This window comes from Ischnura elegans, chromosome 11 (assembly GCF_921293095.1).
Source record: "Ischnura elegans chromosome 11, ioIscEleg1.1, whole genome shotgun sequence".
Classification (NCBI taxonomy): domain Eukaryota; kingdom Metazoa; phylum Arthropoda; class Insecta; order Odonata; family Coenagrionidae; genus Ischnura; species Ischnura elegans.
In genome coordinates, this window is record NC_060256.1 from 89554331 (window position 1) to 89577421 (window position 23091).

The 23091-nt window shown below is 37.9% G+C and overlaps 1 protein-coding gene across 2 annotated transcripts in view; it reads right to left on the bottom strand.

The window, feature by feature from the left end:
* Positions 1-3364: 3364 nt before the first annotated feature.
* LOC124168524 (CLIP domain-containing serine protease 14D-like) overlaps positions 3365-23091 on the bottom strand; it is a 38449-nt gene continuing 18722 nt past the window's right edge. The window contains exons 2-6 of one of the 2 annotated variants that reach the window (XM_046546852.1): positions 15403-15783; positions 13224-13323; positions 11590-11795; positions 10056-10157; positions 3365-5171 (exon numbers count right to left, since the gene is read on the bottom strand). In XM_046546852.1, the coding sequence (XP_046402808.1) occupies positions 4852-5171; positions 10056-10157; positions 11590-11795; positions 13224-13323; positions 15403-15783 (1109 nt within the window). In that variant the 3' untranslated portion in view covers positions 3365-4851. Of the gene's footprint in view, positions 5172-10055; positions 10158-11589; positions 11796-13223; positions 13324-15402; positions 15796-23091 lie in introns of both variants that reach the window. The other variant, XM_046546851.1, reaches the window with a different exon arrangement.

Here is a 23091-nt window from a genome sequence, read left to right on the forward strand (position 1 = left end):
TCAATCGCGCGTCAAGGCTGAGCTACACGCGGCGGAACCCTGAGGCTCGGTAACTGAGGCCGATTTTACAAGATTTAAAAAAACTTTATTCTTGAAAATTGTCATTTAAAGCACGGAATATCGTCTTCATTGGCCTAAAATACTAAGCTGAGGATGTTAAAAAGGAGTATGTATAGATCGACTTGACCATTTATTCATTGCTCGAGTGAAAATGCTAAGGATTGGATATTTTTCGGAACCATACCACGCATAAGAAATATGGCTCGGTTATTGAAGTAGAGCGAAGAGATTAAGTTGGCATGCTTAAGAGAGAGAAAAATGAACTGTTTCTGCGAAAGGCAACAACCGATACCCTTTTTTCCCTTTTCACCTTCGCCGAGGTGAGTCGTGCGGAAAGGGGAGTTCACATCTCAAGGCAATTTTTAGCCTTTTTTATTACTGCGTCCGTCCGATGTGATATTCATTTGTTGCGTTTACTTTCTTTCTTTAACTTTCTGAAAAACAAGAGTTTTTAAGGTTGATTAAACGACGTGAGAAGTATAGAATTGTTTTTGGCTCTACAAAACTAAAGCTAAGTTCTATAGGTCGTTCGGTTCGTCCACTTGAATTCCATAAAGATTCAAGATCCATAAAAATCGTTGATATAATTTTAATAAAAATTCCAAAGGCTACGAAATCTTGAAATTTTGGTAGGAAAGTACTTGTTCAGTCATACAAGTGTGTAGCCAAAGGCAATTTTCTGCACGCAGTAATACTGTGACACGGAGACGTCAAAACCTGCTGGCTGAGCATGTAGAATAATTGGTTTTTCTACTTGAGAATTTGAAATGGGCCAAAAAATACATGATTCATATACGTATTATGTAATATTTTTTATATATGAGAAAAAGACTATACTCAGGGCTCCCCCTTGTAGTTTTGATACATATATGACTTAAATGGTCGACATATTACTTGGGGTTGAATAATTTCAATTGTGCCCATGGAACTATTGAAGACACATTAATTTTCATTCATCTCCTACTTCTGACATTAACCATCAACGATCCTCTTTATATTTTCCTTCTTTCGCTAGGCTAGACATTCGTCATAGAAAATTGGAGTAGAATATATTGTAGTATGCATTGCTGTATTGCCTGGTTAAGAAATTATCATACTCGACTCGATACTCACGAGTACTTTTCAACACGACTAGATACTCGACTCGAGATCAAAAATTGTTTCACGCACATCCCTAAATCTTAGTATTATTGACTAATCATGATGACTTACCTCAAGAGAAAGAAAAATGCGAATGCATTTGAATTCGTCGGCGTAAAAATTATTGTACGAGTGATTTTGGCTTGCTGTCTTTCTTCGAATAATAATATGCTGTATTTCTTTGACTATAATAATATTATTTATCGATTAATTTTAATTTTACTCTCACTGTTAAGGAATAATATACGATAGTAATTTCAGTCTTCATTTTTGTAGTTACCTACAAAAATTTGATCATGAATGCATGCGCGCAGAGTATTACCAGCCGTGGGAAATCAAGGTGATGTAAACTTCAAAATCAAGCGTCAAACCAATCTTGTTTACTGTTCTACATCTACTTACTACCCCGCAAGCCGCCTAAGGAGGCGTGGCAGCGGGTGCTAGGACTCCAGACGTCTACATATGCCGAAATGAGCAAATGCCGAAACAAAATTACGACTAGCATTTATTATTGCCTGTAATGATGATGATGAATTCGTAAATGTCGGTTGTTGAAGTAGTTGTCTTTTTTTTACGGTTGTCTCTAGTTCTTTATTGTATACTTCAAAAAATATTCACTCACATTCGAGTTTTCCATAATTTCTCATTTAAATTAATCTTTCAGCAATATATTCTCATTGTGATGCATCATTATGTCCATGTATAACTTTGCGGTATATAAGAGCCATTGGGGAAAATGCTTACAGTTTTTCTAGTATTTAATGATCTTACCAATTATTGAAAAAAATTAATTAGTTTAAAATTAATAACTGATGAAGGATAGGATAGGATAACCAAATTCACAGGCTAAATTTAGTCCCAGTAAACTTGCGTCGCATCTATACTTTTCTCTGGAACATACCGATTAACTTGTTTTGGTCCTATTTCCATTGCAAGAGTTTTCATAAGTGGTACCTAATTCTTCGTTTCAACTCGAAGTATTTTCGTAAACCATATATTTATGAATTTTCTGAAACTGAATTAATGAACTTACTGAAATTAATTTAAGTATAGAATATGTTCTCATTATGATTATAGTGTGATATGAAGGTGAATGAAAAAATGAAGCATAATGGAACATGAAATGCTAACATATTCCTTATTTTTCCAGTTTATCCTTCTTTCCCTCAACTCAACTTTTTTATGAGTTACAGAAATAACGGAAGCAAATATTTGCTTTGCCATTTCTTTCAGGTTAAGAGTCGCCTCTTTGAAATTTTAAATGAATTATTAATGAGGCTTCAAAGAAAATTGCAAGCAATTTTTTTGTGAGATTCATCAATTTATCAGAGGATTCAGTTTTTTTTATTAAATTTAAATACTTTTTATTTTCAAGTGACATGTACGCCACTCCCCTATTCATACAATCGAGTCCTTTAGAAATAGAACTTGTCATACACCTCCTAAACTATGGCAAAAGCATTTGACATTTGTATTGAAATATTATCATCATCACTGGCCGACAATCCTAAGATTGGTTTAACGCAGTTCTCCACTCAGTTCTCCTATCAGCTAATCTTTTCACACCTACGTATTTCTTCTCTTTCATATCCTTCTTTACGGGTTCCATTTTTTATGTTCGAGGTCCTCCTTTTCCGTTCTTGCCTTCCTCTTGTCCCTCGACGATTGTCTTCATCAGGCCAACATGTCTCAAGATGTGGCCTATAAGTTTTTTTCTTATCAATGTTTTCATGAGGTTTCCCTGCTCTCCTACTCTTCTTAGGACTTCCTCACTACTAACTCGATCGATCCATTTGATCCCCATCATTCTTCCATAGCACCACATTTCGAAGGCCTCCACTCTTAATTTTCCGCTGCTGTCATTGACCATGCCTCACTTCCGTAGAAAATAATACGTCAAATGGAAGTTCTGATAAATTGTTTCTTTACTTCTACATTTTAAACTTCCAGCTGTAAGTAGATATTTCTTTTGGTGGAACACTCTCTTCACCTGAGCTATCAGTGTCACACATCTGTTCAGTAATATAATACTATTAAAATGAAATTTTTGGTGATTTTTATGTCTGCTCCTAAATCTTGGGATAGTATGGGATTTAATCGGATTGCTTACAGGGAATTTGTGGCTTTTATCATGCACAAGAAAAGAATAGAAAATGCTCTCGAATAAATTAGGAAATTCATATTTATTTAAGTTAAGAGAAAAGTTTTCAAATACAGGGTGTTTAAAACGGAATGTCGGAGTTAGATCGATACACAGCATTTGAATAGATACTCAGCCACTACTTTCGTGACCACTTGGCATAAGATAGTTAGCCAACTGATAATTTACTCTCGGAGTGAACAACTAGATTTAACTTATATACTTTGAGCAATGCAAGATTTTCATCTAGACTAGGAAAACATGAACCTTACCTTGATTTTGCCATTAAAAACATACCTACCATATTTTCAACCTTGATGAGGCACCCATTTCGAGCTCGCTCCTAGCAGGCATTTAGCTCGAATAAAAGTACAAAGTAATAACGAGAAATGAGATGATATTGTGATATTTTGCCCTTCTATTTCATTTTTAGGGAAGCAATAATAATTATACACATAAATATACAAATGCGATGCCTGAGTAAATTTTAATGGATTAATTTACGAAAATATATTTCGTCATTTCTAATTCGGTTCTGAACTAAAATTTTTTCGCGGCTGAGAGTTTAAGGACTTTTAATTGGTCCACGTCAATACCAAGAAAATGACAGTAGCGTCTTCTTTAAAGCAAGTTTACTCATTCCCACATGCATTGCCATTCTTAAGATTGACTTTCTGAGAAACGGTAGCTATGGAAATATTTTGAGCATCATTAAAATGAAATATGGTGAAGCAGAGACGTGTTCACGATTACCTCAGAGATGACATCATCATTAGCACAAGGAACGTCATATGCAGAATTTCAAAATACGGTTGAGAGCGCCTCGTAAGAGGATATTTGTTTTTTTCCTTCCAAGTATTCATAATGATGAATTGGATCGAAACGAATACAGAAATTCTATAGGGATAAAACCTCACGCACGGACTAAACCCTATGTGATTATCAGTTCAAAATTGAATTATTATCACCAGAGCCACAGTAATAAAATGTAATTTAAATGCAGAAACCAAATTAAATTCGTACTCTGCCGTTTACTGTCGTGAATATAGCATTCAACGAACCATTGATCGCCTTGCTATCTACACGTTAATATAATGCCACTCGTTTCCATAGATACCGCGTCTCCTCACTTCGAGGGGCAATATGATAGGATTAAAATAACAGAGAATTTTGCATGAATATTCATTGAACCATAGTAGGTAAAATAAATTTCAAAAAATTTAAGAGGACTTCTTGAATGTCGATGGAATTTTCCAACCCAATATAAAGTCTTTTCGTTTTCAAAATCGATCCTTAATTCGCACAAGGCTTTTCACCAACATTTATTCCGAGGTAATGGGATCCAGTAACACAGTCATACTCCTTAAGTCTTTTGATGCTCTGGAGACGCACTTGTCCTTGAAATATTTATTGTTTCTTTCCTTTCATATCTGAGTAGTCACCCTTTCCAAAACAAAACACATGTTTCAAAAAAAAACGAGCGAAATTGTTTGTTTTTTTTTCTCTCCTCTCTAAGCCTTCATGTTGTCCAGGATCCACTTCATATAGTGACCGACTCGCGTGTACACTCCCGGCTGTCCCGGAGATCCGCAGTTCTTGGGTCCGTAGGAGACGATACCGTGCTGTATCGTGCGCGTGCTCGTCTGGATCTGGCCGAAGTAGGTGAGCGGGCCTCCGGAGTCGCCGGAGCAGGAGTCTCCGCCGTTGCGGACGCCGCCGGCGCAGAGCTGGGTGACGCGCGAGATGGGCACCACACCGCGGAAGGCATCGGAGCAATCCGGGTAGGACATCACGGGCACGGAAACCTTGAGCAGCACAGGAGACGGTTGAACTGCAAAGAGGAGTAGGAGTTGAAAGGACGATTAAATGGCGACATTTTAATACTTGATTTCATCTACAGGGCGATCTCTGACGAATATGCAACCGTGTGATAGGCGGATTACACAGGCCAACAAAAAAATTTTGTTTTTGAAAACTTTTTTTATTTTAATAGCTGATCTTTATAGATTTTGATGTGCCGAATCCAAACCTGGCCTTAGTTTTTTTATCACCCGTGGTTTCCAAGCAATATGTATTTAATATTTAGTCAAATACCCCTGTACGGTATACAGGGAAATCAATGAAACACTGTGTTACATCATAAAATTGTTGTATTTACTGTTCACTACATCGTGATAAAATGGTTTGTATTTACTACAGCGTGATAATTCAGGGTTCACCTGTCAACTGGAATTGGTCTACATTTTCTTTCCCTTTTTTCCTTGAAGCTTCTTGTGTAGTTTTTTCTGCGATGAATCGCTTGCTGAACTTCTCGGTGTAATACCAACAGTAATCCCCATTATCTTCGTTCATTACATCTACTTTTTCAATTTTATTGTGACTATATAAAAGCTGTTAAATTCTAAAAATATTGCTTGATTTCATAAATTTAACTGTAAAATGTGAATAAATGGTGGGTGATACAACTTTAAAACCATCATTTTTGGATTCATTAACTTTAAAAATATAAGTTTTTAAAAACAATTTTCAGTAAAAAAGTTTTTTCATTGTTGGCCTGTGATATTGGTCTAGTGCAGGAAACAAACAGAATGCACAAAAGCTTTTCTAAGTATAGTTTTTCAATTAAATACATGTGGTGGCGTCGACCCTTCCCGCTGTTTAGTGTGTGAGTCAATGCTTCCTCCGATTCTAGCTGCGGCTTTGAGGTGAGTACTCCTCATATGAATACTGAGTACTCCGATGATTACTATGAATACCCAGGCGAATACTATAGCAATTAGGAGATTCAGGAGAATTAGCAAAATCGTGGCGATAGAGAATCGAAGGCTACGGCGTTAGGCTTAGATTTCTTGAGCACTCAACAATAGAATACTGATATCATCATCTTAGAACCCCACTATGTCTAGGTTCAACAGAAACTATTAATGAAGAGAGATATTTTGCCAAGCGGATAGGTATATGATTTCTTTTTTCCCTTGAAAAATAAAGGAATTCCATAAATTCTAGGTGAGACTCAGTACTCGTATCTCCTTTTATTATTAATAGCTGGTGTCCAAGACAAAGCCACACACCTATGGCTACACCTATGTATTACCCTGCGAACTACATATAGGGTATTTGGCAGGGGGTGATCAATCGCCAACATACAGTAAGTATGGTAGAGGACCGCCATGAATGGAGATACAGATACGAATACTTCAAGGTCATAAAATATTACGCATAATTGCAAAAAATAGTTGCACTACAAATAATTGCTCACCTATTGAGGCGGATTGGAGGGTAGTATGCATATGTAGATGATGGTCGAGGTACAAGGGTACTCGCTGAAACATTTTTGTTAAGATTTTTCTATCAATAAAATCCACCGAATGGTACGAGACCTTGGTTGCTATGTCTGTCTGTGTTCATTAGAGTACCTGCTCATGTAATACACTGATTACCATATTAACTTTCGATTGATTGAGTAATTATTGGCTCACACTAATTCCTAGGATGAATACTTGCAACATTTTAATGCAAATTTTATCCATGATACGTGTTAATTGTAAGAAACTTTCATGCATAAGCTTCTTCAATTCATAAGGTCTGGCCTCATGCGTACATATCAAAGCACGTTCAAATGGATATAATTAAAAAAAGGTGACATAATTCGATACATTTTAGATAAAGGAAAAGAAATCGTCTTAATTTTACCAGAAATAGTAGACTGGTTTTGGCAGAAAATTTATGTTTAAATGTTGGAGCTATGTAATGCTGAAACTTTATTTCGCTATTGCCGAATGCACATTTTCTATAACAGTTTAATCCTACCCTTACTATCCATAATTTACTGTTTCCTTGTGGCATGACCTTACGCGTTAACACTAAATGTGGGTAACTTGTGATTTTACAATCAGCGATTGAGATGCGAAAAAACGCAAAATTTGCTACCTTCTGTATCTGTATTTGTTCTCTTAGCAACAGCATTTAACCGCAAAATTGTAGCCACTTCCTGTTTCTTTCAATTTCGCCGTGAATGGCAACGGAAGCACGGAACGAAAACCACGACTTCCCCCGCCGTTCAGAGGTTTCCGAATTCTGTTGGATTCCGAAGAGATGATAGTGCACACGAATGATTTTCCCTTCTCTGCGAACTCAAGCGTCATTCATAATTCCTTCTTCGTTCATTGAAAGTATTCCATCAATTTCAAAAGACTGATTTGCATTTTTCATGTTTTAGTATCTGTCCCAAAGTAATTCCTACGTCCCCAAGTGATTATTATGTGAATTCTAGAGCATTATCATGTGTATTTTCCGACGACATTAGCCTTACGAACACCAACATACTACGGTACATAAGATCACATAAATAAAATAAGAGAGATAGATTGTATTAGAACAGATAGATTCAGAATGCCGCTTTTTCCACTATCAATAACAGACTATAGCGGCAGCGTTAGAACTTACAAATAGGCTAGTTGACTTGTAGTTTAACCTATTAACTTATGTATTACTTAATGCATGTTTCTGAATATTCCTAGTATTTCTAATGTGTGTTACAGCTATATTAACGTATATAATATTTGTTTTTTTCCCGGCGAACAATTGCAGTAAGGTTTTCTCGGGTTTCTCACCGGGTCAGGTCTTCCATATCTCCTTCCGACGTTTCGTTGAGCAACTCGGCCATCGTCGTCAGGGATCCAGTAAAGCCTGAATCACTCGATCATTTTTTTTCGTCGCGAAAGTGATCACTATCGCGATCACTAGAGTGATCACTCGCAAAATGATCGTCGCCAGCAATTGCTTTTCGCGATCGCGATGAGGATTCCCATCGCTATTTTTCATCACTCGTCCGGTCGCTTTTTCCGTCGCTAAAACCGTCCCTAAAACCCCGTATCAGCCAATCAGAGCGCATGACCGTATGGTGTGGTTGCAGCGCAGCGTTTGACAATTGTGGGAACGACAGAGATAAACAAACACGCTATATATTTTCGTGATGCGGGTCCTACTACAACGAGCTGTGATATCGGAAATGATGCGAAAAGCGAAGGCGGGAGTGACTCAGAAAAATGATCACTCGAGCGATCGCTTTTCGCGACGGGAAAAGTGATCGCGATAGTGATCACTTTCGCGACGAAAAAAATGATCGTGTGATTCAGGCTTAATCATAATTTTGATTTATGGATCCCTGATGACGATGGGAGAATTGTTCATCGAAACGTTGGAAGGAGACATGGAGGACCTGACCCGGGGCGAAATCCGAGAAAACTTCACTGCAGCTATATTAAAAGATTGCTTTCATGAGTAATTGGGAAGTTTTTGCCTTTCAATGAATGTGGCAGTAAAATTTGACAGTATGCGTACGATTTTTATAACCGTTTGGTGTGCATGACGGAATCCTCTTGCATTTTGCATGCTGGTGATTAATCACCTCCTGCCAAACACCCTAGAGGGTATTTTTGAGATTTCATGTAGAATTCCTTTGATGTTTACTACAAAATTATTGGACTTCCAATTAAATACCTACCACCTGCTTTTCCTTCCAATCACTTTTGAAAACTCATAAAAAAGAGAGATTTTCATTTTTTTATAAAATTAACTTGAAAATCAAAGTCATAATGAAAAAAAGATACGTCCAGGTTCAGTTCACCGTGAAGGTTCAGGACGTCCCCACATACAAATTCTCGAAGTTATAGGAAAAGGAACTGACCCCATACTCTACATGAATAAAATTAAAAAACCTGTGGCTTAGTCAGGAGTAAGCTCTAGCCTCAAATATACTAACCAATTTAAGGGCTGAATCAAGTAGGGAGTGCGTGAATGAAAAATAGATATTAGAAGGCAGTCCAAAGTGACCGTCGTGTCTAATATTATTTAGTTTAACGTTAATTTCATTGAAAAAATCCCATAAGATTAACGTGTAAATTCACTTCACTTATAGCCATCCACTTCTAACATGAAGCTATACAAAATGGCTGAATAAAAAAAATTATTACCTGGATTTGCAGACAACTTATTCAGATGTCATTCAGTATGTCTTAAGTAAGACAAGATTGGTAGAAAGATATTTTGCAGAAGGGAAAATTGAACCATTGACATTGAGTAGAAAAAGGAGAAAAACTGAAGGAGAAAGAGTTAGATATTAAAACTTAGGGCGGATAAGGAAGGACGCGAGGAAAAAGAGCATCGTGGAATTGAAGGAGTTAGCTTAAGAAAGGGAGAAATGGAGTCTTATACCATCTAAATAATATTCTGCGAGCCATCTATAAGGTGTTGGGTCACCCAGCATGTAGCTGGCGACACCAGTTTCCTTATAATCTGCCATTTCCTCCTTAATATGATAGACAGAAGAGAAGACACAAGGAACATCTTCACATTTTATATAAAGTACTCATACTTTTAATATTCAATACTTATATGCTTAATTTTATCATTAACTTAAATAAACTGTGTCTGGCAAGCGGGCGCGTTTCTCATTAAGGCTAGGATGAGTGGTGCATGCCTGGTGTGGAAACAACCCGCGCCACACAACGTGATGTTGGCTTGCACGGCAGCTCGTATATGTAGAAGTACGTAAAGACTATCTGAGAACTACTCATCGCTCAAAAATCGTTAAGTACTTCAGGAAAAAGTAGCCGCACGTAGTTAAGTGCAATAAATTCATAAAAAATAAAATATACTAATTCTCTTGTCTCTCTACTGACAATAAGTGCTCAAGTCAAACTGTTGAACTTACGTTTCTCTGTAGCTCCCCAGCCGGACACGACCACCTTCTTTCCGACGAGGTTTTGCGTCTGCAATCCCAGCTCAACGGGTAAGCATATGGGCCTCACAGCATCTAAAAGAATACATTTAAAAGTTAGAACGAACTTAAATTTAACCATATATATTTACGATTAAGAATATTATGTCTCCCTGCAGCACACAATCATTGAATTTACATCAAGAGTAATCAAATCGAAATGACCACACTAACCGACTTGGCTATTAGATTGGAACAGTTTTGCCAAAGCCAAAAGTAAGCTTGCGTAAGCCAAAAGGTTGAAGCACGGGTTGAAAAAGTTTGAAAGGCTGAAATATTTATAGAGTACAGGTATTCATTTTGTTCACCAATTACTGAGCAAGAAAGAATACATTTGGGCACGGGTTCACTAAACTTAAAACATCGATTCATTAAAAAATTTAGCCAAGCTCGGTCGAATCGAAGCAATCCAACTATTTCAAAATATGTTCATGATGTCATAAGATTATGTGATGAAATATTTTAATATCCTTCGGTGTGAAATAATTTTATACAATGATTAAAATATGATGTATTATTTAGTTTACATAATATTAAAATTAAACAGTATTTCCTAGCTTTGGCATTGTTGGAAATAACTGAGTCCTTCACCAAGAACATATAAGTCCCCAGAAATATGCATTTTTAATCTCACACAATTTCACAGCAAATCAAATATGTCTCTGGTGTTATTTTGTGAGTCAAAACTCCCACTGGCTTAATTTTTTACTAACTTACTTTCTTGAAGAAATTGTAGCACATAAACTTAATTATAATTTCATGGTAAACTGGAAATATGTATTTCAACGATGCTTTGTAATTTGGTAGAGTTCATACAGATTTTATACCTCACTCGATCTCATTATATTTAATAGGATTTTATATTGACATTCTCTTTAGGTTATCCATTACTCATTTTTAAATCGAAAAATCTATTCTGACCTTATAGGTGCGGAAAGTACATATGATTATTTCATTTCATACACGAGAGAGAAATGAACACAGTTACCTCATCAAAAACGAGGAAATTAAATTTGACTGCAGTAGTAACGATGCACTTATGCAGAGTTTCCTTTTACGTTTATTAACTGATATTTTGTGGTTTTAAATAAATTATTTCAATACTATTACGTTATCAAAATGAAAACGCGAATGCAGTTTGGATATCAAATAGTTTAACTAAAAATTATCCCGAAAGTTACGCATTATTACGTAATTACTTCGCATTGTTATCCTTTCCAAAAGTGATAAAAAATGAACTGAATTAATTAAATTTTAAATTATTGTTTAATTACCACCCCTCTTTAGATTATGGATTTAATTGATCGCATTTTATTTAAATATTTATTGATCTTCCCATCAACCCTGTTTCTCTATAGGTATAATTTAATACTTTTTCCTAGGTTGAATCTTATCTCTAATTGCAGAATGCAAGCATAAAAATACAAATTATGTATAGCGGAAAGACGTATGCCCTACATATATTTACCATGGGTGAAATCTATTGGCCGGGAAACCCTGACAAGAGCAACGTCGTATTGCAGATTCGGCTTTCCAACGTATCTAGGATGAGGGATGACTTGCTCAACTTGAATGTTCTGAGGATTTGGAGTACAAATTTGAGTCTCGCTCTCTTCGTCCACTTGGCAGTCGATGGGAGACGACAGATTGTGTTCTCCAACTCGAATGGATACCCTGGAAAATAAAAATAAACAAACAGTTAAGCACGTCATTTCTCTGAATAAGTGTTGTTTGATTTACATTCGTTTTTTTTCAAGCATTCCTTTGCTAATGATTCAATTGACAAAGTCGGTGGTTTCCAGCGATATTTTTTTGAATTAGCAGAACATATGAAAAGAATAACTTAAAATTTGGTTCTTACACTGAGTTTTGTTTTATTAAAAAACGGCCACGGTATCAATAGAAGTCTCAGTGGAAAAATTAAAACTCGCTGTGCAACAAAGTTTTATTTCCAAGTTGAAATCTGCAAATGATAGATTTTTTATTCAACAACGTCAATTTCCTTCATTAAGTAGTAGTTTATGGATGCATGGCAACAAATATCTGCTAAAATGAAGAAAGGTTTATATTGAATGTTTTTATTGCATAATTTATATTTGTACTCTCTATGACAAGCCCATCAATACCAACGTTCCCCAATGAATATTTTCATTAGGAAACTCCTGGGTAGAGCTAAGTGAGAGATATTCGATACCACCGATTTTAAATTATTTGCTTATTATGTTTCCATCACTAAATGTGGCATAGAAAAAAGTATTTTTTAAACGACAAATAATGTAATTAATTCCGAAATGACAAAAGTAGTCTTGAGAGGAATTAGGGTTCAACAGTTTATTTTTATTTTTGGGAAGGATTTTATAAAAGAGCTGTTGCTTTGATTGAGATCCAATTAATGGATTTTAAATGAGGCACTTAGCACATAATAAATTATGGGAAAAAGTCGAAGCGAAGGCTTAACCCATTTCCGCCTATCGTAGCCATGTGGCTTCATCCTACCATTCTGAGGATATTGAAGAAAACCCGCACTCCTTTTTGCTATCGAATCATCACGAATATGTTGTTGAAGCTTGCATCAGCTTAATCCGCTTATTAGTTTATTTATGAAGCCAGTAGAAATAAACACAATGACGGAAAGAGACATATGCGAAACAGATATTAAATATGGACGTCTACTGTCTGGAATATTAAATTAAAGTACCATAAAAATAAATAGGAAATGGCATTGAACAGTTGATTTTAACTTTCCTTCGACCAAAAATGAGATTTTTCCAAAAGATTCATCCTTTCTATCGAGGTCAAAAGTAGAAATTGAACAACACTTGATTATGACCTCGTTACTACCCAGCGTAGCTATATGGATACGGGCCACTCTCAATAAACAAGTTGATATATCACTAAAATGTTTCATTGGGTTACTGAAGACGACCATAAATATCCTAAATAACCTAAATATCTTCACAATCCCGAGCAGAAAGTTTTCTGGGGGAAATGGATCGATTAATAATGGTTTACCGTCCCTCTCTTACGAAAAGGCAACAAATGAAAAAAACACAATAAATGAACTTAGCCGTTTAGCCCACGGGTTCGTCAAAAGGTACTCACAGCCGCAGGTTACTTTGGAGTCGAGTGACGCAATGAGCAGCAGTCAGGATGTATCGCTCGTTGATGATGCTGCCACCGCACTTGAACGGGGATCCAGATCCTGAAATGTCGGAAGAATTTTTTGTTTCCTCATCCAGTTGTAAATTTAAAAAAAAATCACCTGAATGCAATTTTTATTTCCGCCTAGATATTTAACGAAAAAGAGAGCTGGCAATTTTACAGAAATTTACTGAATAATGCACGACGCGTTTCGACCGTCAGGTCATTCTCAAGTACTATATTTAAAATTTTAATTTATTAAATGATGCACAATGTACATTTTTAAATAAGTTTGTGAAAAATTGTGTATGATCTTAGGTTTTCCCGGCGTCTCAGTTGCAGAAAAGTTTCTCGGGTTTTCCCCGGTTGATGTCGTCCATGTCTCCCGACGTTTCGATCCGCGACTTGCTGATCGTGTTCAGGGGATCTTCCGAATGACATGGACGACATCAACCGGTGGAAAACCCGAGAAACTTTTCTTGTGAAAAATTGCCATCTCTCTTTTTAGTTGAATCAGCGTGTCATTCCACTATAACTAGTCTGTCTCGGTTAATTTTATAAGGATGGGAAATTTGACCACAAGTTTGATAAGGTAGGATCAAGGTAGTCAGGTAATAAAAATATATGGCTGCCAAAATGATTGACATTACGGTGACAGTGACTGGAGCAGCCTAGCACACATTTACTTAAGTAAGCAAAAATGATATCTAGAATTAAATGTTAAACAACGTAGGCAGAGATATTATGCAACTCTCAGACATAGGTAAATATATAGTTGTGGAAGCCAAAAAAGGAGCAAAATACTTTATTACATAAATTTTGCACAGCCTAATACCGCCTGATTAAATGGCAGAATCATCTAAAATTGTTCAAACGGCATGTTCTGCTACACCCCTTAAGAAGTCTCTATGTTTTAATTCTCTGCTTGCAAGAAATGAAATCACTCTAAAATTAAAACAACATCAATCAATGCCGGCCTCGGCGGCGGTGGGGTAAAGTCCTCGCCTGCCAAACCGTAGGTCGTGGGTTCGAATCCCGCCTGGGTAGGTGATCCCCTATCCAGGGCATGGATGTTTGTGTTGTACTTTGTTCATATTGGAAACCCTCGTTGTAAAAGGCCGTTATGTGCTGTTTACGGGGGATGTGATAAATAAATAATTAAATAAATCCGTCTATGGTGGTCGATTGAATATATTTGATTTAGAAAATCAGCTGTGTTGTTACATTATGTGGTACAACCCGGGGTAAGTTAAGGTGGTAGGGTATTTTGAGGAAGCTACCGAGAGCTTATGCTATTTCCGCCTCTAAGTTGAAGGAAAGGCTAGTGGATTGTAAAAACGTAGAGGGAAGAATGTAGGCCAAGCGAGGGAGATGAAGGAGGAGAATATGATTTATGGACAGAAAATAAGAGAGTGGGTCTAATTTAAAATTGAAGTGGGAGTCCAATTTGGGAGGGAAGGCAGGCCGAAGTATTCTGCAAATTGCTCCATGTAAACAAACCTACCTTAACAGAAAGAATACTTAAGTAGATTACATTAAGGCCTTGTAAGGATCAAATACACCGACCGAGTACGTAATGAGGAAGTCCTAAGAAGAGTGGGGAAGAAGAGAAGCCTTTTGAAAACCTTTGTAAGATGACGATACGACCCGATCGGCCACATCTTGAGAAATCCTGGCCTCGTGAAGACTATCGTCTAAGGACGAGTGGATGGAAAGCACGGAAAAGGAAAACAAAATATATGGAACAGCATAAGAAGAATGCGGAAGGGAAGAAATACGTGGGTGTGAAAAGATTAGCTGACAGGGAATTGAAGGGAGAGCTGCGTCAAACCAATTTTAGGAACTAGTGACGGTGAGAGTCATTTTGAACTCTAATATTTATTGTTTATTCGCTCACTCCCCACGCGATTCGGCCCTCAAATTGGTTAAACACGTGATGATAGAGCTCACCTCGGACTAACTAAGCCACAGGTTTGTGAAATTCATTTATTCAGGGTGGGGGGGAAGGAGCGAAGCATGAGAGAGTGAAAAGATTAGCCGATAGGAGAATTGAGTGGAGAGCTGATTCCAAGCAGTCTTAGAATTGCTGACCAGTGCTGATAATAATGATAAGTCCTTGATAATGACTGGATGGACTCACGGACTGTGTATCCGAGTAGCGCCATCCACGGCAGCTCCATCAGGCTGGCCTCCTGTCCGTTGATGATGCGATCCTCGGACACGGGGCCGCAGATGTCGAGCCGCAGCAGACGCAGGTTGGGGTGCGAGCGCACGTCCTCCGTCACTTCGTTGTCACTGGCCGGCGGCGGCGTCGTCGAAGACCCGGGCGGAGGGTTTGTTGAGGGGCAGCAGACCAAGGGGTCCCGGCCCTGGAAGCCGCACTGCGAGCGGCGCAGGAAGTCCAGGGTGGACTGCGGCAGTGGCTTGGCCTGCAGGGCGCTCAGGAGCGGCGGGCAGCTCCGGATGCCGATGCAAGTTCCGCGCATCCTGTCCGGATTCGTGCAAGTCTCCCCGAGTTCCACTGGAAAATTAACTTTGGGTGATGAGCTAAGTTAGCCCATGGATAGACATCGATCCAGGATTGAGTCGAGAGCGAATTATAAAATATATCTTTCTCTTTTCATACATATCCTGGATCACAAACCCTTATCAAAAGGAAATATCTGAGGCTTACCTATATGAGGGACAGAAGGGGGTCCCTTGAAGGGGGACCCCTGAAGTGAGAGAAGACAAAAATTGAAGGAAACAAAAAGTACCTTATTGTGAAATGGTTAAGCGATTCATGGCATTGCCACGGCACATTCCGCCACATACTACATTCCGTCATTTTATATTTCATATATTTTAAAATATATTCTTAGCTTTGGAGATGGCTGATTTGTAAGAGGCTGGAGTATCTTACGCCGGTGGGTGGCGGGGTAAGATACACCAGCCTCTTACAAATGAAAAGGAAGTGCTCTAACGAAATTACGACTTGCATTGGTTAAAGTCCTGCAAGGTTCGGGGGAAAAACGAGTTCCCATGTATATCCGCTCAGCAAAATCTCTTAATTTATCGCTTTATTCGGACACAGAAATACATTGTGGTTCTAATATGACTCCGGAGACGTTTAAGGTCTATTTATAAGAAACATTAACAAGCACGGGTGTCTGTCTATCCTCAAAAATGTTCAAATTCTTTAATCAAATGTGTACTGTTCTATATTCTGTCCTTTCATGACAACATTGCCCACCAATTGTCTCTGGAGTGGAGACGTTGAAGGCCTATGTACACTTAACATTAACATGCACAGGTGTCTGATTGCATAAATTATTTTGGTGGACCGGATAGGAAAATGTACGAATGCATGAATAAAATGGGAACAGGTTCTATTTTCTGTCCTTGCAATCGCACAAGTTGGGTGGTCACACGGTGAATTTTGGCGTCCATTCTTGCGATCACAGTGGCGGATACATGGGGAGGTAGAGGGGGCAGGATTGAGTCGAGAGCGGATTATAAAATATATCTTTCTCTTTTTATACGTATCCTGGATCACAAACCCTTATCAAAAGGAAATATCTGGGGCTTACCTATATGAGGGACAGAAGGGGGGCCGCCCACTTAGGCCTTGCGGGGCCGCCCACTTAGCATAACATTGAGGAACCATAATTTAACTTTTTTACATCGTGGGATGGCGTTGTCTCATATATGCGTATTATCATTTTAAATAAGACTTTCTTAAACTTTGCATGTGACTTCATTATTTGTCATCACGACAAAAGTTAGGGTGACACCAAGGGCGTACCTAAGATCAAAACGAGGGGGAGGCAAGCCTTGGTCGTTCAAGTTGTAACTCAGTAAAGGTTAAGAAAACCAAAATAAATAAAAAAATAATAACAACAGCGCTTTATTAGTTTTTAAATTATTTGCTCGGAAAAATAAATTAATTGCAATTCCATATTTTATACTAATATCACTTTTCTTGTATATAGAAAAATACTAAATTTACTTTTGCTTCTAGGGGGTGGGGCAGCTGCCCCCTGCTGGGTACGCCCATGATATCAGCGTATCTTCTTGTAAAGGAGCATATAACGGTGAAGAATGTCCAGTTCACTTCGGAATGTTTACTATCGGTACGTGGGCGTACCCCCTAGAAGCAGAAATCGCAAGTCTTTAAGCAAAATCAGTACTGAATTGGAACGAAAGTATTCAAAAAAATTTCTTTAAACACACGAAAAATGATATGTATTAGTATAAGATATGCAGCTAAAATTAAACTATTTTTTCACGGAAATACTCTCAGAAACTAATAAAGCGCTGTTATAATTCTCTTAAAATGTCGGTTTCATTCACCTTTTCCATGCTAAAACGTCACAACTTTGCTTACCCCCCCGCCCTAGACCATGACTTGCCACCCCCCCCCTAGTTATGATCCTGAGTATGCCCTTGTATCGGTAGAATAGAAGGCACTCCATTATAGATGAAACCAGCCACTACGATACATCCAGTGCAAATCATAATTATGATAATGAATATAAAGATACCAAGGTCCATATACCCGGTCGAACTAAGATCCTACACTGGCAAGCTATGCGAATAAAATTGTGATAGCCTACCAATTCCGTTTGAGAGGGAAAAAGAAATACAGAAATCTTAAGTAATTACCGCGGAATTATAACAACTACAAGAAATTCCTTCCAGTGAGAACTTGTTTGAAATAAAGTTGATTAATGTAGGGGAATTATCTAGTAGAAATGAAACATCAACAAATGACTGACCTACCTATTGTTTCACCGTCAATATAATCGCAAACCTAACCCCGAAATAAAATTGACGATTACCTCCAGATTGACGATTAAACGTGTTGTACCTCGCTGATAGTTATACATTGTTTTTTATTACGCTAATGTTACCGTTTTCATTAAGTTATTTCCTTGATTAAACGGAATCTGATTTCCATTTGTCTCGACGGGGCAACCGCGCACCCAACAGTCAAGTGTTTACCTATTTTCTGTTTAACACTTCAAGCTTTCATTCCATCGGACACTATATTTCTCAGTATATGCATGGAAACCAATACTCACTTTAAACCATATATGTATGTATGAAGTGCAGTATCACCTCTTTGTTTTTTAAGTAGCCTTTTTTTTTGGTTGGCAAAATTGTCTCTCGCTAGACTAGCGCCACTGGCTTCATTTATAACTTGGTTCATTTGTGATCTGTTCTCTCGATCCGTGAGATGCGTCACGTTATCAAATTGAGTGATTTTGTTGTGCAAAGTATTTACTAAGTGTTGTGAGCAGTGTTGTGCAAAGTGTTCATGATCAATTTCTGAGCATAGTTTGAGAAAGGACGTGCGTTATCATAAATATAAACTCATGTATGTGATACTCATCGGCTGCTAAGCGTGGGATTCGTCGGATGAGGTAAGTTCCTCCTTTATGTTTGATTTGGTCTTGCATGCAATTTTTAAATCGAAAAAGAAGTGGTGAGGTTCTCCGTAATTTGATTGTCATTGGATACACGATGACATTTATATCTAATTTTGATAGACTAATTTGCCGCTCACACTTCTTAGTCACATGTCGTAACTTGCCTGACCAAGTTTGTTTTTCTTTAATAGGAGAGATTATGTTGTTCATAAAGTAGGAGCGATAATGCAATCAAATTGTGTGATTATGTTGATACATAAAATGCATACTAAGTGTGTAGGAGTGCCTGAAATATTGTAAAAAGTACCTTGAATATTAACGTCTTCAACTCAGCATGTGACGTAAGCATGGTTCTTGACGTAAGTTAGCACCTGCAGTATCTGTTAACTGCAGAGGAGCCAAAATAATTGAGCTCAAAATTTACAGGCAAACTCTAATCGACAATTTCGGCATGAATAAACGGTACTAGCAGGTCAAAATATTGCCTTCTAATATCTTTTCATTACCCTTCCTATCTGCTTTACGACTAGTATTGAGGTATTTCCACCGTGCACCAATAAGTTGAAGCTCTTTCGTGAATGCTGCCGTACGAGTATCATTTTGTTTTTTCCGTTTTTTACTCTAAATTTTCCCGGCATACTTTTTCCCGTACAACCACCAAATTAAAGTAAATAGTTGGGATAAAAAGCCAGGATGTACTTAAGGGTTGCAGATTTGAGATTACTGTTACCACGCCTAATAGAAACAGCAAATGGGAATGGAATGCTGCGCGGTGAATGATCATGCTGAATGACCACGTGATCATTCACAGGGTCATGCGAGCATGTTCTCATTTTCACTGAATGTTCATGCGCATGAAGGTTTATTCGTGAATTGTTCCGTCGTACACGGTGAATGATCATGCGCATTATCATGCGAATGAAATCATTCCCCGTGTATAGCGGCCTTTAAGAATAATTGAAAGCCACGTGAACGAAAAGGTCGGATTCATCGTAAATTGGATATAAAATATTGATGAAAGCTCACATCCTATAGCGAAATTGATTCAAGTTGAGGACTTAGTACTGTGCTAAAAAATCAGCAAATACATACATGTGAAGGTAGGTGTGAGCTTCCAAGTACGATGCAGTATTTTGCGGGGTTGAATTCGTTGGAAATAAATATTAATAAAATAACACTGTAACTAATATCGGCTAATGCGGACTGGAGGACCTTATCTTGAAATGTTTCTACAGTATTTTCTATTGCAAGTTTTGTTAACCATTGACCTTTATAGAGTTACCTTATTGTCCAGGAAAAAATTGTTTATTGCCCTAGCGGAATGCACTCACAATCAAGTAAAGTGGAGTGTGCACGGAAGTGTCTCATAATGTAAGGCTCGCTTTGAGTTAGGAGTTCCGCCTCTTGCCGCACGAACGTGGTTTATTTTTGTCCATGACCATAAATACTAGTAATATAAACTCTATATCCATGACTGTGCCTTTTCTCCTATTATACTCCTAGATAATAGAATACTCCTCTCACTTTTTTGCTTTACTTCCGTCTATTTAGGTAAATTTTTTTGTGGTGTGGAGAAGAAACGATGACTTAGAAATATCAATAAGTACCAATAGAATTTTACCTTCGTCAAAGCTTTATTTCAGTCGATTGCATAAATAACAGGCGTGGGGCTCGGAATTACATTTGATTCGTAGTCTGGTGCCAAAGATTCATTTACACCTCGCACACAGCCCGTTATTGTGAAATTACCCTAAACCACATTACTGCTAAGGGAATGGTTTGCAGCGTGCTTCTAATGGTTCGGCGTGTGTACGAGTGGTGGCGCGTTGGATCATCTTCCGATTGTATCATCCAGTCGCCTCCTCGCGTCCACGTTCGAAAGTGTAGGGGATCAAAATATGAGTTTTCACCTGCAAATGATTGTGGGTGAGACAATAGACAATGGGATTGCTACTCATTCCTTCGGTCCGTGTCCATGAAAGACGTAAACGAAATGATTTGCGGCAGTTACTAGTGTCTCAACACGTCGGAAAGCATGAATTATAATCCCATGATTTGAATTTAATAAACACCAGGGGTGCCGACTTATAAGAAATATTGGCGTGCCAATTCCAGGGGTCTTGCCCCGGGAAGCTGTATAAATAGTGAGTTTTAAAGTTTTTAAAAGTATTTTAGAAGAGTTATTTAAGAAGAGTTTTTAAGAGAAGTGCATTAAGGCATTTTAGAAGAGTTGTTAAGAGTCAACAATAGAACCCTGAAAACTCGACTCTCGATAACTGGACACTCCGGGGAAATACGAAAAGCCCGACACATTTTTTCCTCACCCCCATAACGAATTTTGGAGGGGGCTCGTGCCCCCTTATGCCCCATGGAGTCGGCGCCACTGATAAACACTGTAGAATAAAAAGTTTCTAGTTTAGTAAAAATCCGCAGAAAAATGTTATATCGGTACGAATGGTTAGCTCAGTTTCGGAAGCTTCCATTATCTCAAGGGTGGATTCTGCGGATCTTACTATGTTTTTGCTTTGTTTTCATTTGATCATAAAGTTGAAAAAAAACGATTAGTTAGATTGGTGCACGGAGAAAGATGAGTGCAATATTCGTCGTGTATACGCTCACAAGGCCGCAACCAGGAGAGGGATTCACTTAGGTTGTATACGCGCATAATTTCGGCGTGGGAGGGTTCGATACTTTTTACTCTGCCTCTCAGTTTGCACGACCTTGCGCACTTAGATTGATGACGTTCGAGGTAGCTCTTCCTTTAGGTATCTCGCAACTAAAATTTGGGTTCGTCTGTATTCTATGCATGACCTAACATTCAAACTCAACCATATTGATTGAGTCACGATTACTCATAATTGACCTAAATGTTAACTCCTGTTGACCAAATGAAAATTATCTTCAATTGAAAGACCTCTGTAATGAACTACGTATAGGTCCCTGTTTTACATACTGATCTTTCGCTTCTTGTTGATTTATTAAATGACTTGATACGATTTTTCCTATGGTCATGTTATATGAATTTGACACACCAATCACCCGGTCATTAATCCTTCCCTTTCAATTTCGAATATTTAGTTACCATTGAAAATAATGAAAAAATACTAATTAGAAGAAAAATTAACAGTAAGAGAAAGAAATTAATGAATTATGAGATTTACAGGACACCAAACTTGTTTTTTTTGTACTTTTGAGCATTTGTGTCTGCGTAATAACGTATAAAACTCTCTTTGTACTATTATTGCAGCCTTTAAACATGAACTTTGCCTTTTTTCTGCTGAGTTGACTTGGGTTGACCCCCAATTAGCTTTCGTGGTGGACGTCAAGGTGTCCCATGTTTTTTTTCAGTTATATTATAAGCGAGAAATGTTCATGAGCAACTGAAGTAGCGTATTTACATATTCCATTTTAGCAGGGGCATGCCCAGGATCAAAAATAGAGGGGGAAGCCGAGGTCGTTCAGGTTGTAAAACAGAAAAGGTTGTGAAATCAAAATTTCAAAAAATTGTAACAGCGCTGTATTAGTTTCAAAAATAATTTACTCGGAAAAAATGTTTTTATTTTAATTACATGTTTTCTACTAATATCACTTTTCATGTATTTGAAGAAAATTTTTCAAAACTTCCTTTGAACTAAATTTAATTTTGCTTCTAGGGGGGTCAGCAACCCCCTCCTGCCCCCCGCTGGGCACGCCCATGCATTTTAGTAAGGAAAATTGAAAGCTATGCTGGCTAACATATAATTGGAATAACCCCATGCCCGCCTGACAACCTTGGAGGTGACAGGGTTTTTTCCTTAAACATTGTGAGACTAGCTGCAAATGAAGCTACTGAGTGAGTTTTTGTAGCAAGCTATAGTAAAGCAAAATTACCTATTATTGTCGCATCTCTTCGCGGAAGATGGATATTAGAGCACAGATACTGTGGTGGCAATAGGAGGATAATATCCGCAATTTAGAAACAGAGAAATTTATTTAACTATCAATAATTTATGATTTATTGGTTATTGACCAGCATGAGTCAAATCCCTTGGGTATTTAAAAAGAGGGAGATATTTAGGATTGACCTCATTTCCCTGCTACATCTCTCGTTTGTTTGGCATCGTACGCGATTTCAGGTCAAGGGCCAACAAAGGTCACCACTAGAGTCCGCGAGACATGAAATCATCGCCTTACGATAAGGGAGTCCAGCTTCTTTTACTGCTTTGCGGTCGGTATACGATTGGAAAATTTGAGAACCTTCTGCGTCGTCATTTCCACGAATCTAAGAGTGTAAAATGAGTCCGGAACTGAATCAGAGTTAAAGGGACGAGATACTGTCATATAAGACCAACAAAGGTCACCACAAGAGGCTGTGATATATGTAAAATAATTGCCGTAAGATATGGGAATCCAGCTGCCATTATTGCCTTGCACTTGGC